Raw genomic sequence first — 19,447 nt, 5'->3', positions numbered from 1 at the left:
TGGATGTTTTACGAGTATATACGTTACCAAACGCTTTAGAGCTATACAGGACAAAATTATTGCGCCGCGGCGATTTTCGGGACAAAGTGGAAGGCCCCGCCGAAGGTTCTTGATTCGGGCTGTCTGGCAATCGTGACTGCTGGAAAAGCAAGGCAGGTATACTTGGCGACTCACCTGACATTGCCCCACCTCCAATCATACTGTCACCGACTGAAACTTTGCGATAGTCGATTTCAGAGGACTCCATGCCTGATGTATTCATGAAGTTGTCATCCACTTCGATTGCCTTTTTTGACTTTATCTGCACGAAATATATTTTTAAACTGTTACAGACTCTGAGAATTGTCTACTAATGCGTGAGCATTCTTTTCAGCAAACCTAATATGTACCAAGCCCCTTTAAAGGGGCCATGCAGACAAAACACAAGTTTGGTTCATTTGAAAGATTGCCTCATTATAATCATACTGACACCACTTTTAACATAAAATTCGCTCAAATAAGCTACATAATTAGGAAAGAAAGGAATGGCCATGCTACCCACTATCTCATTTCCCGCAATAGAACCTAAAATATCATAAGCCCTGCTGTGCGATTGACTGAGGCCGGCAAAAGCAAACGGAAATAAGGCAGGGCTTATAAGCTTGCCGAACGATCTCTTTGTGCCTAAATGTAGAGCACATTGTTTTTATAGCAGTAACAACTGTGGGGTAAACAATTAAAGTTATGAACTAACAAGGAAACACCGAAGCAGTTTGTGCGGTGCTTTGCCGGCTGACCGCTAACACAGCCGTCGGACACGCTGGACTAGTCTGAAACCAACTGACACAAGCGGCATGGTCACTTACGTCACTATGTTTGTCGAGTCATAGCTTAAGTTTGAGGAAACGATTAGTACGAACCGTAAGAAACATACGGCAGGTGTAGAAGACTGGCCAGAAGCAAAGTGCAAACACTGACACTTCAGCACTATTGCAGCGCCATCTATGAAAGTGGGCGTTAAACAAGATAATCAAACCGTGGCCTCCGCGATTTGCTGCCGGCGGCGCGTTGTGAGCAACGGCGCGCCGCCGGTAGCCGATCGCGGAGGCCACGATCAAACGGGCGCCTGTGAGATGGGAGCAGTCCTGGTCAGCAGGCTATATTTAATTTTAAGGCCCTGCTCCTAATACGTCATTGTTGACGTCACGGAAAAACATGATTTAGCAAGATAATTGCAATTTCGAATTAAAAATATTTAATTTCTCGGTGAATAAAGCATCATTTGCGGCCGAACAAGCGCTTAGAGCCCAATAAAATACTACATTTTTCGAATAAAACACGCTTGTATTTTTCTGCATGGCCTCTTTAAGGTCATCTTCAGTACTATACAAAAGTGCATTGTTAGGAAGACATTTTACCGCGGGCAAGGAAGCAGAAGATTGTATCACAGTATGAAGCCCCATGCAGGCTTCTGTGGCCAAACGGTGTGGCGCCGCTTCTCAAGAGGAGCGTCGGCGCTGGTAAGAAGACGGTACAGGCGCCGGTTATGGTAACTGGAGCCTCGCGAGCGGCGGCAGGCGAGAAGGTAACCTTGCGAGCATGCAGTTGTGCTAAGTAGGCATCCACTACAGAAACGTCCGTGTCCGTACCCCGAAAGGGACTCAGTTACTGTGATGTGTTTCGACTGGAAGCATTAAAGCCATGCTTTCGCACCGATCCGTACTGAGCGCTGTACACCACGTCTGTTTTAAATCGGCTTCACTACTGTACTCGAGTGCATTAGTTTGCTAGGAATTGTCTTAAGCATCTACTCAAAATACTGTAGAACCCCGATTATACGTCCCCGGGTTTTAAGACAACCCAAGTTTTCTGGCAGAAACGTCGAGTCCCAGCGAATTCCGCCTATAAACAATGCATTAAGAACCTCGATCATCCGACGCGCTTTCATGCTTGGCCAGCGTTATCCGACGACCCACGCGAAGCGCGAGACCGATCGGCGGACGAAATGAAAGTGCCGCGTGCCTGTTCCGCGGACCTTGAGCCCGCTCAATCGGTGCTCTCCAGAATAGTTTTTTCCTTCGCTTCAACCTACGTCTCTCACCCCTCCAGCAGCGGCTCGCTCCTCTGCACAATCGGTTTCCCCCCTCTACTCGCTGGCGCCTCTTGTCTTAGGAATTCATCATACTAGCGAACATTAAGACAGGGACAAAGCTAAAGAGAAGACGAAACACAAGACAGAGACAAAGCTAAAGAGAAGACGAACCACACGCTGTGGTTCGTCTTCTCTTTAGCTTTGTCCCTGTCTTAATGTTCGCTAGTACGATGAATTCCTTAGTCAGTAACCAACTCGCCCAACTTAGCGCTTAGTCTCTTGTCTTGTTGCGCAGTGGTCGCAGAGGCAGTCTGCAGCTGTTAATTTCTCCCATTCAGCAGTGAATTGCCAATGAGGTTACGCTGACAGGCTTTGTCTACATGTGTTTGTCGTGATCGCGTGTGCTATGATTCGCACTGGCTGGCGGGAATCGCGGCAGTGGACTGCGGTACAAGGTTTCCTTTATTACAGTGTGATTGTCACTTGCACTGCATTATTCTTTTCACATTTTACTTTTTTTAGTGATTTGGATTCCTGAGCCCTGGAAAGCATTAGTTTGTAGTTTACATTGAAATTTCCTGAAAACCTGTGGCGCGAAGCTGTATTTATAGACGTAATTGCTGTTGTTCAGATTTTACGGCGCCCGCATTTTACGACGCTTTTCCATGGTCCGGAGAAAGTCGTATAATCGGGGTTATACTGTATTTATTGTTGATTCTGAAGTTAGCAATAGTCTACATTGCACTGTAATAACAACTATGCTGCGTTAACTTGACCAATCACGTATTTACTTTGCAGATATAAGTCGTCACTCTAAAAACATCACGATTTTTCTGTGGGGTACTGGTTAAAGGATGCTTACGCATAAGAAAATGTTGCGCAAAACATCGTTGTGCTAACATCGTGGTGTCATCTCGTCTCATGAGTCGTTGTGTGTCAGACGAGCCATAACCATAGTCTTGTCACTCGTTAAAGCGCAGTAAAGCCTTTCTCTTTAAAATGAATGGGGTAGAGCGCAGAATCTCAAGCCATGATGTTGGAATGCTGTATGCGTTGCGAAACCACATCCCCCAACGTCTGAGGTGCCTGTGTGAGCGCGCGAAGCTGTCTCTCATGTGGAGAGGGTCGAAAGCAGCTCCTCATTCGGCTGCTCGTGAGAACCGCCACAGTCGTTCACGAGATTTTGCGGGATTGTCATCCACCGCACTTTGGTGGGTGACAATCCCGGTGACAACACTCTTTGAGCAGTGCAAGTAAACCTGTGCGACGTTTAGATTACACTGCCAGGAATACCTGAGCCAAATATTACACGTGCACGTGAAGCGGTGAGTGCGCAAATCACTGTGAAAGACGTGCGATCGCACTCTCTTCGGTTTTCCTCGTTATGCACCCCTGGCATGGCCTATACGACGTCATTCGCGCCATGGCTGTCCAATCGGCTGTCGCTGGTCAACTTCGCGGCTAATTTCTCCCATTCTCTGTGACGATCCGCTGCCGTCGGCGCTGTGTGCGACCCTCTTCTATTCCTGAACCTGCAGGCACAGTTTTGCCGTTCCTTTTGTGTTTTTAGTGCGCGCGGAGTTTGAGTGATGAGCTCAATACTTACCTTTCAACCACACCACTCGAAAACAACCGTTTATTGCTTCAAAGACGCCCTAACAGCCCGAGCGCGCGCTTGCGAGCAGGCAACCTTGCCTGCCTTTTTGTGGCACCGAACCGGAAATAGACCCCTCCACGTTTCGGAGAAAAGGGTAAAACTCCCCGGCATGTCATATATCGAGGGCACTGATCTCCACTTAGTTGCTGGATGGCGCTTCGCCGCTGTCGCGGCCGGGCGCGCGCACGGCCACCGGAAGTTCAACGGCTCGTCCCGGAAGTCAGGCGTCTGCTACGCTTCTCACCCGCTGATTAGAGCACTGCACGGGCCCGGGCCGGCCCGAAAGCCCGGGCCCGACCCGGCCCGCAGGCCGGGCCGGGCCGCCCGAAGTCGATTATCGGCGGGCCCGGGCCGGGCTCGGGCTCGACGCCACGGGCCCGGGCCGGGCTCGGGCTTGAATTCATAGGCCCGGCCGTTAATAGTTCCGACGTGAAGTGTAGAAAAGAGCATAAAATTGAATATTCTGAGTATACTTTTACGCGCTTCTTGGTGTTAGTTGTACACATTGTTTTAAAAACGTGTTTTGCTAGGGCTGACAGTCACTATACTGTAACTTTAATGACATTTCATGTACTGCATCAAGATTTTATATTTTGGTGTATAACATATCAAAGATACGTTTACAAGGAATGCCCTAGAGGGGAAGGAATTAATTAAGCCACCCTGGAGCTGTGCACCTATGTCTATATACGTGTGTTTTAGATGTCGAACCAATCTAAATGCGGCTGCCGTGGCTGGAAATATAACTTGCGTGCTAGAGAAGCGCCACCGCTTAACAACCACTCCAGGGAAAATATTTCAACGCACGCACGTACTCGTGGATTCAAATGGAGAGCAAGAAATTTCATTAATACCAACTTGTGACCGAAACAACCACATGAAGTTGCCAAGAGTCTGGTCATCAAAGGTGATGGTGTCTCTCGTGTAAGAATACGAGCTATTATTACGCCCATGTGGCGTGAACTGCAGACGGTGTGAGCTAAACTACGTGTACTTTTCAACCCTTTTTTTGCGTTACAATTCAGGGCGTGCTTGTACAGACTAGATGCTCCGTCTGATTTCCCGCTACGAAGACACTCGACCAAATATAATAAACTAATTTTCTTCAACGTCTAAAACCAGGCCTGGTCACACACATGCGGGCCCTCCATAGGCTAAAAAAAAAAGACCGTGCCCGGGCTGGGCGTGGGCTTGAGACGACGGGCCCGGGCCGGGCGTGGGATTGAGACGACGGGCCCGGGCCGGGCCTGGGCTTGAGATGATGGGCCTGGGCCGGGCCCGGGCTAGGCTCACTTATGAATGCCCGGGCCCGGGCCGGGCCCGGGCTCGGTGTTACGGGCCCGGGTCGGGCTCGGGCTTCACAAAGCGGGCTCGGGCCGGGCCCGGGCCTTAAAATCAGGCCCGTGCAGTGCTCTACCGCTGATAAGCGTCCCAATTGGTGTATTTTGGCATTTTGTTCTCACTTTATTGCATTTTGGCTGTACACATCGCGTTCAGATCGCAACATATGCTATACCGAAATATGCCACGTTAATATGAAGCACAATTTAATTGCAAAGGAGAACGAAAATGTCACTTGGGTCTTGGTTTGAGAGACGACGCAGCTCTAACGGGATTTATGCTAGAAATTTATGCTAGGGATTTATGCTAGAAAGAAAACAACGTGTGCACGGCGACAGGCTGTAGCCGAGTTCGTGCGCCCGTTCTGTCAAAACAGTTGTCAGTAAAGTGGTCACTGCAGAGCCTGCTGCCTGGGGATGGAGAGCTAGTTACACGGGCACAGTTAACCACGGTTAAGCAAACCGCGGTTAGACAAAACCGCAGTTTGCTGCGTTACACGACAGACGAAACTGCGGTTACGTCGCTAACCATTGTTAGCGCAAACTGAGCTTGGCACCTCAGTTCGGTCACGCTAACCGCACTTTCTGCAGCCGCAGTGCTCAAAATCGCACAATTCAGTTCGGACGCAAGTGGCGGCGCATCAGCGGAGGCGAAAAAAAAAATCACCTGGCGTTCGGAAGAGACAAAGGTTCTTAAATACCGGGTGCCCCAAAGCTGTCCCCACGACGCGCTTGCATTCTTTGCATCGCTCTCGCAATCAGCGCGACGGCCCGTCAGCAGCGGCTCGTTTCCCGATCCGCCCGATCAACTACAACAAAAGCTGTGCTAAATTTGTAAATTCCGCGCGTCGTCCACCAAAAATGGATATAGCAGGCAATCTTGAAGCGTTTTCAGCACACGGAAACGATCGGTGCGCGCGTCGGCCGTGCCTGTAAACACGCCGGCGCGCCTGCCCGCACGGCACTGCTTGCGGCCCGAACCGTCCCAGACCACGGCAGCAACAGCTTATCGCATCGCCGCTCTTCGAAATCAATCTGATCGCGGAAAAGAACTTCCGCATTCGAGAAAATGGATGTTAGTGCGGTGAAAAATTGTGCTATGGATTGTAATTCGCAGTTGTAGAGATAGCGGTGGTCAAATATCTACCGCGATGCTAAGATGAAAGTTCCCAACACCGAACAGACCTAAGCAAACCAAGCCAGTTGCGAGCTGTTGGGGAAGCCCCTCTTCTCGCCGCGCACGAGTGCGTTGCGTTTGTGTCAGAAGCGAATGCTTTAGATATTTCTTTTTGTATACACTGCTTCTCTTTTTTTTATCGTGAAGTTAAAAGGGTGGTAATTTATTTTTGTTGCGCTCATAATCAAGTGACTGCGGTTATCAAACTTGCAATTTCGCGTGCAACATCCAAAACCGCAGTTGGCGATAACCGCGGTTAAAGTTTAGTAACCACGGTTAAACTTAACTGCGGTTCCTTTCGCCGTGTAACTAGGGTATAAGTTTGCCACCCAACGCCGGTATAAATCCGGCTTAGAGCGAGGGAATCTGCGTAACAAGAGCCCCAGCTTAAAAACGACACTGATATGACATTTGCGTTTCGCTGCGTATCACGCACGTCGTTCAGAATATTGTAATACTTCCAAGTAGAACGTCTTCCCAGACGACTTCTCTGGTCTGCTTGTGCAGTTGACGGCGCAACAAGCAGGCATTTTTGGCAGAATGCGGGCGAAACCAGCCCATGCGTAGCATGCGCTATGCTGGAACGGCCCGACTTCTGGGACGAGCGCTCGAACTTCCGGCGGCCGTGCGCCGGAGAGCTCGAAGCGCCATCCAGCAACTCTGGTGGAGATCAGTGATCGAGGGCCGCCGGAGAAGGCGCCGCGAGCCGCCCCCATCTCCGGGAGAGAGCGCGCAGCCTTCGTCGCGTTGTCCGCGGTCGAGTTGAGAGGAAACAATTATGCGCGATTTTTCATCGCGCGTAGTTTCGGTGATAGTGAATGAATTTTCATAATTCTTGCAGGAGGAGATTGCTGGGACGATAGACTTTACCTTAAAATACATTCCAAGTAGCCGACGGTAAGTGTTGCAGGGTCCCTTTAATGATCACGGTTGCATTTGTAGACAAAGAAAAACGGCTGGTTCTGACGATTAGTCTGCATGTTACGTACATGCATGCGTGTCAACCCGTCGCCATCGTCGCCATTATTAGCATTTTATGTTAAGACGAGTACGATTATAAATGAGTATGCGGTGAGTGAGTACGAGTGATTTTGAGTACAAAGGAGCTTTTTGAGTCTGAGTTTGAGTGAGTAAAGCGCAAAGACAAAATATTGTGAATGAGTTTGAGTTAGTTCTTTCTATTTGGCCGGCCTATGCCGTCCACACACTTTCTGCCCCTTCCCCGCGTCAGTGAGGTGCGGATGACGGTAACCGAGCCTTGGTAGTGTGATTTCGACTCCGCTCACTATTTCGCATCGGCATAACTTAGTCGGGGGTAGGTCGTCCCCCGGATACCAAAAAAGAACAGTCATTATGGTGGCGATGATGACGCGTCGGGACGCACTCATCTACACAGCAACCTTCCCTTGGGGCCGCGTACACCTAGTATTCGAAAATAAAGCCCTCCACACCAGGTAGCGTCTATAGCGTATGCGAAACAGAGATTCGTGAGAAGCTTGTGCAGTAGCGCCATAACGCTGGTATAGTCCTAAAGGTTTTTGTGGCCGTGTCGGCTGCGCAGCAGTTGTCTATACATCTAGCAGGATAAAACTCGATGGATGGTCTTCAGGACGTGGGTATGGAAGGACGAACGCGCTGACAAATTTCTGCTGGAGCTAGTCATACGTCACATTCCGGGCTAAAATGGCAGCAGAACTTTCCCTCGTAATGTTGCCGAGTGCATGAAATGCGATGGTGAACGTTTTCACGAAATTAACAAGAAAGCGAGCCAGAAAAAGAACCAGAAAGCAAGCAAGAAACAGGGTATGCGTATGCGTGCAGTTTTGTGGGGACGCCAAGGAAACGAAGAAGGCGAACGTTGTTGGTTGCCCAAAGCAGCCTTGAGTGGAGATGTGGTAGGGAGCTGCGCAATTTATCTTAAGTACTCCGCCTCAAAGAATACTCGTTCAGGTTGAGGGTTCCCCAGGGCTCACTACTCAAGATCAGGACGCCATAGTGTATGTACATACAAAGTAAATTTCTTCTTTTAGGCAGCAGTGTGTGCCTTGCTCCCTAAAATGTAAAATTCCATGGAGCATTTCGCAAAGGTACTCATGCGAAGTTCCACGTCAGCTGTAGTCGCTGGAAAGTAATGCGGCGATTTGCACCTATGTAGCGATGCTACAAATTAATTCATGATGATCAGCATGATTTCCACCTACGGCATGGCACACGAAGGCAGGGGCGCAGCCAAGAAGGTGCCACGCACAATAGAGACATCAGCAAAGGAATTGTTCCGAAACTGCCGCTGAAAATGTGCATCGGTCGGGGCCACCAGTCGTCCTACGTCGTCATATCCCAATCATCCTTTTTTCTTCACTCCCAGGCGTGCACAAAGGATTTGGACAACGCGGCTTTCCGATTGCCATTACTAATTCCGCGGTCACATTTCTGTGCTCCATCACTCGCGTGCTGCCGCTTTAGTAAACAGCGGGTGCAGTGCCGCTGCCATATTAGTTGTAGCGATGCGATTAACCGCATTAACTACACGGGAATCTCGTGAGAAATTTTTTTCCACGCACTCTTTAACCAACGCAATGTATGACCAATCGCGCGACGTGCTCACATCACGTGGTGAAGATAAGAGCGAGCGAGAGAGAGAGAGAGAGAGAGAGAGAGAGAGAGAGAGAGAGAGAGAGAGAGAGAGAGAGAGAGAGAGAGAGAGAGAGAGAGAGAGAGAGAGAGACGTTATTGTGGAGACACCGGGTTGAGGTTGGGGTGGGGGAGTGGCTTCAGCCGAGCGACCTGTGGCGCCCGCTGCGTCAGGGTCCGTTAGTCCACGAGTCAAGAGCAACCCAAGGCCTGCCGAGATGGGGGGGGGGGGGGGGTAAGGGGTGGTGTAAGGGTCCGCGGGGCACTCGCACAACAGTGGGAACGCGTCAAGGGCGTGTCATCTCGGACACGCTGTAGAGGGGTAGAGGTTTGGGGGGACTGCTATAGCTGCTTTTGATGTGGGAAGGAGTGGATTTGTAGACTGCGCCACATCTGTGCTTCCTCTATCGTAAGTTTGGCGTTGGGCGGGGTAAGTATACTGCTGGTGAGGCGATATTGTTGCGTGATGTCTAGGTATTTGGTCGGGGCGTATCAAGCGACCTCAAGTGAGACCAAGAGAAGTGCTTGCCCGGGGCATTAAAGCCCAGGCTTTCTGATTAGCCACCTCGTTGGTTCCTACGCCGGTGTGAGCCGGGGTCCACAGCAGCATCACGGGATGGCCGGGAGGTCTTCTTAGGAGAAAGGTTTTAGCGCTGGGGCTGATATGCTGCCCTTCTCATTGCTGCGTAGCGCCTGTTCTGAGTTGGATAGGACGGTAATCGTTGTTGGCGACGCCTCGTCGTCGAGCGCTCCTAATGGCTCTTTTACGTCACTCTTTTACGTCACGCGCGCCGCAATTGGCATTCAGTGTCTTTTGCAGTGGACACGGATGAGAAACGTAGTGAAAAGAGCTAGCTCGACACCGTTGTTATGCTAATGCTTGCGGCCTGTGGCTGCTGTTTTTTTTTTTTTTTTTATGCTGTGAGAACTAGCTCGCCTGGGCCGCCTACGAACAGCTGTCCAACAGCGCGAATGCTGTGCACGAAAACGCAATGCACCATCCTGCCCGAAGGCGTTTCGATCGTGCGAGACTTTGGGTCGTGCTTACCGTTAATACGAGCTTCTTGAAGCTAGACGAGGCGTACGTATAGAGCGGCTTCTGGAGGTCAGGTTCCATGTCGATCATGTCTTCGATCTTCTGCAGTTTCCGCTTCTTGGTGTTTGTAGTGGCGCCGGCAGCTGCGCATAGACGTCGCGGCGCAGATATAGAGTTTGCTCCGCAGCAGTGGCCACGCAGGCCCGAAGTACCGGGGTCACGAAGCACTGGTTACCTATGCATATAAAAGCCAGGAGTTTTCTTCTCGCCTGGGGCGATGCTTTTTTCTATAAACCTACTTCACACCACAGAGTCACAAAAATTAGATTGCGGTGGCATCGGTAACTGCTGTTCAAAAAACCATAACGCTTATGAGAAACCACAAACATAACAATAGAGTACGGCAAACCGAAGGTAACCGAACAACAATAGCAATATAAAAAATAACGCTCTGCACACTCCGACAGCAGAGGGCAGTTTCCACGACGTCGCACTGCACATCCGTTCTATACACTCACGAACTACGCCTATCAACGTACACTTTTAACACTAGGAATGCATTTAGACTGAACACACAGCCACTGTTCCAGATCGTCATTTCCAACTGTGGCAAAAAGCAAAGCGACATCTGTGAATGGTGCTCAGAGGAAACATAAGCAAACTCGTCTATCCACAAGTTACTCTTAACTTCGTGCGCTCACCAAGCAATCTGAGTATTACGGATTGATGACACACAGTGACTGCTCATCTGAAAAAAAAAATAAGCCGCAACGACTTAAAAGGGAGAGGGTTACCAGCGAAGCTGTTTGGGATTCACTGGGTTGCATACATTTCTGGAACAAGAAGTCCGAGGACACATCAGCACTTCTTATGGGCTGTGAATGCGAAAGAATGAATGCCCAGCTGAATGCCTGACATGCCCTGCTTTGGCATCACGTTGTCGAAGGCTTTGTAGTCTTGCTGCCTGAAACGCTTTGCTAGGTGGGGACCAGTTGCGTAGGCAGGGACTTTTAGCAACAGGCAGAAACCAAGCGAAGCTTCAAATTAAGCGTCTCTGTGACAGCGCGTGACACGAAGGTGTCGTGTGCCACGAAAACGAAGCACAGATCCGCTATAATTCAAACCAAAATTTTTGTTATGCTCATTGTAATGGAGAAAAAGCGTCAACAAAAAGCAAAAAAATGGCGCCATCTCGCCCTGCGAAAGCGGGTATCCAGCGAAGCTGTTATAAACCACTACTTATGCTGATGGGTGAGGGTATTAAATGTTCATCGTTGTCTCGGCGGGCTTGTCGCTTGCACTTGACATCTCTGGCGGCAAATCCTGGGTCTTGACGCATGCTCTCGGCGTCTTTGGCGAGAACTGCTGGGTCCTGACTAGCTTGACGCATGCGCTAGCCCTCGAATGACGTCAACCCACTTCCCCTTTTTAGAACAGCGGCAAATGTATTCTTTACCAGAACACATGCGTGGGGGTTAATTGGCGTATTCATGGGAGGTACTCACCTACGGGGCAGAAACTCGGAGGCTCACTAAGAGGGTCCAACTTAAATTGAGGACTACTCAGCGAGCAATGGAACCGAAGATGATAGGTGTAACAATAAGGGACAAGAAGAGAGCGGAGTGGGTCAGGGAACAAACGCGTCTTATGGACATATTAGTAGAAATTAAGAAGATTTGATTGATTCTGGGGTTTAACGCGCCGACGCAACGCAGGCGATGAGGCGCGCCGTAGTGGAGGGCTCCGGATTAATTTTGACCACCTGGAGATCTTTATCGTGCGCCGAAATCTCGTACACACGGGCGTTTTTGCTTTTCGCCTCCATCAGAAAAGCGGCCGCCTAGAAATTAAGAAGAAAAAATGGACGTGGGTAGGGCATGTAATGCGAAGGCAAGATAACCGTTGGTCATTAAGGGTAACAAAGTGGATCCCTGGAGAAGGCAAGCGTTGCAGGGGGCGGCAGATAGTTAGATGGGCAGATATGAGCAAGAAGTTTGCGGTTTAAATTGGTTGCACTTAGCACAGGACCTGGGTGATTGGAGATTAATGGGAGAGGCATTTGCCCTGCAGTGGGCGTAGATAGGCTGGTGGTGGTGGTGGGGATGATGATGATGATGATGATGATGATGATGATGATGATGATGTGGTGGTGGTGGTTGTGGTGGGGGAGGGTGGCTTCCCATTGTTCACCGGCGCCTTATCCATCGATGCTTGTTTTGTGGTGTTTTCTTTACACGAATACAGAGCTCTGTGCTGCACGCCTGATTAGACTGACGCATGCGTGCGGCGTTTTGGGAGTGAACTGCATGCTGGGGACTGCCTGGATTTTTTGTTTACGACACGAAATTTTCCGGCCAACGAGAGGCTAACAGCTTCTCTGTAAAAAAAAAAAAAAAAAACGAACGTCGCTTCCATCCCCTGTTTCACGTGTAGGTGTGAACACCGAGGGTGATACAGTCGGTCCAGTTGTATCCTTCGCTTTTGTCGCTCCAGTCGCGAGTGTACACGGGCCTCAAGCGTGGTCCGTACCAGTAAAAAGGTGGGAGCAATATAAAAGAAAATACCCCCCCCCCCCCTCATTTTCTTTATATCCTCATGGAGTTGTGTATTGTAAGGATTCATCTACCAGTGTAAACGATTATAAAGGGTAACAGGTTTTAAAACATCTGCGCAGGCAGGGGGGGGGAGTTGATACGCGACAATTTTTCTGTGCTGTTCTTTACTCTGCGGACGTAATCACGAAAAAAAAACACAACACAGTTTTTTGTGGAAGTCGCTAGCCTATATTACAGAATACTATATCCAACCCATGATGAGTGGTCTGACAGTTGTAAAAAACCTTTTGTCTTGTGTGTAACTGGTATTTTTATTGCCTAAGCAAAATACACGTAAAGTCATCAAAACGTGGCCGGCGTGCTCTTATGTAAACAATAAGGGAAAATGATGAAGAGGGGGAGGTAAGCGGAGTGCTATTAATGCAAAAGCAAGTGATTTAATATAGCTACATAAAATCAGCCGCGCGTCGTATAGCTGATGCCAAGCTGAGGCGGCGGCACGCAGCTGTCTCTTTTGGCTGCCGGCCCATCTTTTGGTTACCGGCCTTCAGGGATGATGTGCCAGACATGCGTCTTCTCAGCCTGGCACCCTTCCCACTAATCAGTTCCCGCGTCAAGAATGTGTGGTGTCATTGACAGCGTGTCCGCGAAGGGGCATTGAATTTAATGAACGTTGTTCGTTACGTCACGTATTTCTGGATGCACTCGCCACTGCTCCGCTTTAAGTCGGTTCACACCTGTACTACAGGAATCCGCCATTTTTTGCCATATTATGGCAGATCTAACCTACCTCATAGCTTACCTTTTTTTCCCTGAAACGCCGCAGCATCGACGCAATACTATAGGATCACAGGGTGGCGGGATCGGAGAGCCGCGTCTCCCTAAGTTTCATGGCGCTCGCCGCAAGGGAGGGCATAAACCCAATGAGGCGTTGCGGCTCACGAAGCAACTCCGTCGGTTAATTGTGCGGAGGGACTGGGAGTAAACAGAGCACAGCGGCGTTGCTGGCTGTGGTGGCCGGACGGATCTTTCGGGGCATCTTTCACCCAGCAACGGCGACGTCCATCGCGGCTCACGGAACAGAAATATGTCTTGCGGCGGGTCTAACTGGTCGCTGCTGGTAAACAGCTCCCGGCGCGCGCCCCAATATATGCTATTACCAGATCTAGGAGAACGCGACGCGTTTCACCCCGGGCGCCACTTTGGCAGGCGCAGGTGTCGAGGGGGCCCGTGGGCGCATGTAAGTGAGCGTGGGAGCGCGTGCCTGTGGCTCATTGGGGGTCCCGTTTTTACAGCGAAGCTGTCTATGGCTAGGATGCAGCAAATTATCTGAAAAAGATATAGACAAGAATCGCAGGCTAGCGTAGCGCCGCCTGGCGGCGCCCACTCAAATTCCCGAGGAAAACTGCGCCACACATTCGGCGTATGGAAAAAAAATTAATAACAAATACAATAAAGGCCCTAAGACCTTCATATATTGATATGAGGCGGATGAAATAGCCCCCGGGAAAATATCTACCCAGCAATGCAGCTGGGTTTAGACGTGAAGCCGTCTTTAAGGGGATCGGTGTAAGCTTCATCTTTGTAAGCTGGCTTTTCCACATCGTGTGTTGCACACTGAAACATGGTCATCTACGGAGGGACTGTGATTACAGAAAATAGCGCTAACTCTTGTGTTTATGAAACTATGCCGTAAGAAATTATATTAAAATTAGCCGCTAATACGACTGTATCCTTGTGCCAAGTTTTATTTACTTGTCGTAATAGTTCAAAGTAAATTTGCAAACGGTACACAATTACTGTCCGCTGTCAATACATGTCCACCTACGGAGGGAGTATGGGTACAGAAAACGGCTGTAACTTGTTTTACCGGAACTATGCGGGAGCAAATTATATGACAATTTGCCGCCAAGCAACTCTGACATTAGCTTCGCTGGTCACCCTTCTCCACAGAGTTACAGGGCCCTGGTTTTGTGAATCCCGTCTATTCGAGGTCCCCTTAACCACTTCCCTGTGCAAAGTTTTCCCGCTGAACTTTTATATGCAACGGGCTGGTCTCACCTCCTGCGCCCTTTGTGCTGCTTGCTTGCGAGGAATACGAGATATTAGATCACTTCTCCTTGCATTGCCGCTGTTTTTCTCTAACGAGGAAACGTCACATTGCTACTCCATTACAACGACTTGGACTTCCTATTTCAATGCCCGCACTCTGTTTTTGTTAGGGGCCACATACCTGGGATTACGTCATAGAGGGGTGGCTACAGCCATTCAAGCATACGTATCCGAGTCTAAGCTTTTATTCACGAGTATTCCTTTTCCTGCACAAACAGCTCATTTTTCTCGTCCAACCTGTACCTCCAATATTTTTACGAATTCTTTTTTTTTCTGATTATGCGCTATTTATCCACTTAAATTGTTCGGTTTCTAATTCACAGTTTTTTTAATCGGGCGCATTGGCCCTCCTTCCGCCCGATTCCCGGCCAATATTCCATGCGGGTACGAGCGTACGAGGAACAACAACTGCAACAGCGCGTGCTTGTTTAAGCGCGTCGCCTGTTGCACGCGTTGATGCGTAGTGTAAAAGGAAATCGGAAGCGAGTGCAAAGTCGAGTAGGCGACAAAATAGGGTAGAACTGGAAGCACGACAGGTGTTGAGAATGCTGAACAAACGAGAGCAGCCACGGGCAGCCAGTGCCGCCGCTTACTGTTAGGCGAGCAAAGATGACCATTAAGGGACCCTGCAACACTTTTTCAACTTTTTTTTTTAAATATTAAATGCTTGCAGAACGTAGTCAATCAACAGATTCAGTACATAGGTTAAGGAGTCGCAAAGTACCTCAGCCCAAAATTACTGCTCTATGCGTATCAGATAACTCAGAAACTTGCTCAAAAGATTGTTTTCTCTTTCCTGATCTTGGCGTTCTTCGACCGCTGGAATTACGTCATTACAGAGGTGTACCGGCGATTGACCGGCTTTCCTTGAGTCGCAGCAAAGAACGCATTCTATAGCCACTTTAAGAAGAAAGCCATAAAAGCAAATCAGGAACGGAAGGCGTATCCGCTGTGACGAGCAAATCACGCAGTGCCACTCCGCGCTGGCGATAACTAAACATTTCACAGTGCTTCCAGACGCGCAGGAAAGAGTGAAAGCGTGTATCCCAATTGTTGAAGAGTTCCTTTAACATTGCCTGAATTCTCAGTATAATTTTCCCGTGGTGATTTTAGCATTATATGTATTTAGCGTTATTTGGACGCCAGGCTGTGGCGCTAGCAAGTCTGACTATCACTCAAGCTGCTGTCAGCATCATGTTACAGCAATGTTTTCAATCTCTAACATACGTGAACGTACAGAGCACTGCTATATTCAGGATTCTGGCTACCATGCGGGGTTACCACACATTCATTTCTGCTTCTGCGAAGCAAGCTTATGTGTTTTGAGTGGAACTGGACTCACATAGCTGGTCTTCCTTTCGTTCGGCTGGGGACTCCGCTCTGGACGGCGGCTTGGAGGATTTGGGCTTTTTGATTGGGCCATCGCGACCGGGCACCTCTTCGACGACAGTTGGTGCGGCTCCGCCACCCATGGCCTCAGCGATGGCCGGGATGTCGATAAGGAACTTGGTCGCGCTGAGCGCCTTCCAGTTAAAGCCGCTGAAGAAGGGGTGGTTCTTCAGGTCCTGGTAGTGCCGAGACGCGAGCCTCTCGATGGGATTCTTGCGCAGAAGCTTGAACACCATGTCCTTCGCCTCGGGGGTGGCCGAGTGCGGATGCTCTTCTGTCTTGGGCCACTTGAGCGGTGCTGCGTCCGCAAGGCAACCACGATTCAACACTTCTGAGATTTAGAAACTTTCGCATCTCGTTAATCGGCAATGCTGTTTCGTTCGGGGCAGCAAACAACGCGAGAAGGTGGCATCTCGCTTTTAGCACGGTACGTTTTCTTCTCTCTCTTAAAGGGCGCATTTTTAATCATTGAAGCAACGGAAATGGCTTGTTTCGACCTCGAATAATTTTTGGTTGTTACTGTGAAACACAACGTCCCTATTAAAAACGGAAGTTGCAATGCGCATTTTATTGAAGGGAATGATTTTTATGGCGAATTTTCTTGATTTTAAAAATTCATGCACAAAGCACTGATGTTTCATGTACAAACTACCGATTCACACACAAATTGGTCCATCGCACCCAAAAAAATCATGCACCCCTCCGTCTAACGACGACGATGTTTGAAAGCGAAGTTTTCTCGTGACGAATTGTTTGGTTATCACCTGAGTTTGGACTGAGTTTCGACCAAGTCGAAATGGAGCAATCGGATAGAGGCTGGATTCATATCGCGAGGGACCCAGACTCGATTCGGGCCACAGGAAGCGTCTTTTTTTTTTGTTTCCTTCACCAGGCGTTCTCGCGTTACAGACGCCATCAGTGAGAACACGAACGCTTTGCTTTAAAACCCCGAAGCCTCAAGAAAAAAATGTGGTTAAAGAGGTCCCGGGAATCGAACCCGGACTTTTATGCCGTGAAACCAGCAACCCAACCACTGGGCCACCAAAAGGCCCGAAGGGTACGGGTTAGCAGCGGCGGAGAGCAATAACATGTGCAGCCAATTGGAAAGAAAAAAAAAACGGCTTCCATGCTTGGAATCGAACCCGTCTCCCTCGCTTTATGAAACTGGCGTCTATGAGATTGAGCTATCATCGCGTGTTTTCTTGTTTATTGCCTGCTTCGACATTTTTGCGGAACATCACACACCATCTGATATTGTTAAGACCTGTCAACCCTACTTGGCTGACTCAGTGCCTTTAAAACTATCTAAGACATACTAAATCGTCAAGTACAGGCAACCACTCAGGGGGTTCATCCTCTGCACAAAGCACTTCCCCTATAGGGACCGGGCGGCCGTTGCATGGCACCACCGTCGCTTCAGTATCACCGTGCTTCAGCAACAGCACCACCCATGGCGAACCGCTCGTCAGTGGAATGCCAGTGGCGGTCAGCGCAGCGTTATTGTTAATCGACCAGATTTAGGGGAAATCCCCAAGGAGGAGTAAGTTTCTGCGAAGGAAAGTTTGACATCCACCTGAATGCAGCCATACGGCTACAAAGGAAAGCTATACAGCTTCCTCAGAAACTGTATGTTCTTGTAGCCGTATGGCTGCATTCAGGTGGATGTCAAACTTTCCTTCGCAGCGTTGTTGTGCATGGCTTTCTGTCGTTCTGTAGCGGTTCGGCTTGCAAAGTGTTGATAACCACCAGGACTTTTTTTCAGATCGGTAAATCTTGAGCGTGGAGGTGACCTTTACGAGGCATGCCATGTGTGTGATTTACGCCCATACTCAGTAATTGCAAATAGCAGACGACGCTCAATGCGCCAAGCTGGAAGTCGAGATGCAAGTGCAACTCCTTTGCTTCGTGCAAATTTTTTTATGCCTGCATGTAGTTTGTCATATCGACGAATATATATTGCAGCTAAATGCTCCTACAAACCCGGTGTGTGCAGCCGATTCAGAAATGCTGCGGCGCTGGAATTTGGCGGTTGATGACGAACCGGCGTCGTGCACAAGCGAAAGACAAAGTTGGGTGGTGCTCTCTAAGATTTACCTCAAAACAGAAATTGTGAAGAACGACGCTTCCATAACTTCATTAACTACGGCAGAAACGTGTTTAATTTCACAGAAATACGGTTACCACAGTAATACGGAATCATTTACAGAATAAATACCGCATGATAGTAGAACGTTATTGATTATATATTTTGGAAAAGCGTTGGTTTAAAGAATTTCAATGGTTACTGGGTAGTTGGTTAATGGTTTTTCAAAAAACAATTCCTGCGTGGCTGAAGGACGAGAGACAGGAGGGTGCCGAAAACCTGTACTCAGTTTCACAACTGAATGCTGCGGCCGTATTACAACCTGCGACCTACGCTTGAAAAATCATGCACTCTTCCGTCTAACGACGATGATGTTTTATGTGGATTCGGTTGCCTTCTGGATACAAACTTTGACTAGTTTAGCTTTGAATTTGACCAGCACGCAGTTTGGTATTTTGATCGCAACGTCTTTGTCTTTGACCATGTCACATTCGATTTCGCACGACGAAAGCTTCGCGTTCAACCATAGTCGTCGATAAACAGAGGGCTGCATGATTTTGCTGTTTAATTTTGCCCTTCCATGCACCCCTCCCCAAATCCTGACTGCTTCCAGCGTGGCGTAAATGCGTCAATGCTGGAGAACTTGGGTTGATGCACCCCTGTTTGAGGCAACTAGTCTAGTCGCGCGTTTTTGGTTTCTTCACAAGACATTAGACGATTTTTGGGGGCACTCGGTATAAAGGATACTTAAGCATTAAAAAAATGCTGACGTTAACACTGTCACGTCTTTTTAACTATCGGTTCAAGCCTTTATTTCACGCAGTTGGTCAAATGGGAAGAGGAGGGGGGGGGGGGTGTTTGTAGCTTGGGCTGTTGGGTGGCTGAATAACTTTGCCTCTTGATAAAATGACCACTACAAACGTGGCAGTTCCGCTTCGGCTCTCAGGTTCCCATGCTGTCACAGTGTCGCTCACCACAACCGAAGCCACAATGCTCACAGGTACAGAAAGAAGGTGTAAACGCACGATGTTTCCACGGCCACACGGTAATCGATCTCGTACGTAGGTGCCTTTCTCTTCTAACTGCCCGTATCGAGGCATCCCAGCGTTAAGGCTGTCATGGAAACCGTAGCCATTCAAACCAGTGAAAATGATTGGAAGTGGTAGAAATGAATACTAATATTAATATATTAATAGTTTTATTCCTACTCAGATCGCGCGGAGCCAGGCGCAGAGTGCGGCAAAAAAGCGCTCATGTCAATGTAGCCGATTCCCTAACTTAGAAGAGTCAAATAAGTTTGCGTAGTCGTTAATGCATGTAAGAAGTAATGAATAATATAAATAGTAGTTTTATTCGTACTCAGGACTGGTGCAGCCAAGCGTAACTCGCTGCAAAA

At 48.9% G+C, this 19,447-nt stretch overlaps 1 protein-coding gene across 1 annotated transcript in view; it reads right to left on the bottom strand.

Annotated features, from left to right (window-relative positions):
- LOC144158228 (microtubule-associated serine/threonine-protein kinase 2-like) overlaps window positions 1-19,447 on the bottom strand; it is a 53,823-nt gene that overhangs the window by 17,724 nt on the left and 16,652 nt on the right. The window contains exons 10-12 of the mRNA XM_077688939.1: window positions 15,922-16,266; window positions 9,925-10,055; window positions 175-301 (exon numbers count right to left, since the gene is read on the bottom strand). Coding sequence (XP_077545065.1) covers window positions 175-301; window positions 9,925-10,055; window positions 15,922-16,266 — 603 coding nt within the window. The remainder of the gene's footprint in view (window positions 1-174; window positions 302-9,924; window positions 10,056-15,921; window positions 16,267-19,447) is intronic.

This window comes from Haemaphysalis longicornis, unplaced genomic scaffold, assembly GCF_048455015.1.
Source record: "Haemaphysalis longicornis isolate Haplotype H1 unplaced genomic scaffold, Haemaphysalis longicornis Haplotype H1 scaffold_1, whole genome shotgun sequence".
Classification (NCBI taxonomy): Eukaryota; Metazoa; Arthropoda; class Arachnida; order Ixodida; family Ixodidae; genus Haemaphysalis; species Haemaphysalis longicornis.
This window is presented reverse-complemented; position numbering and strand designations above follow the sequence as displayed.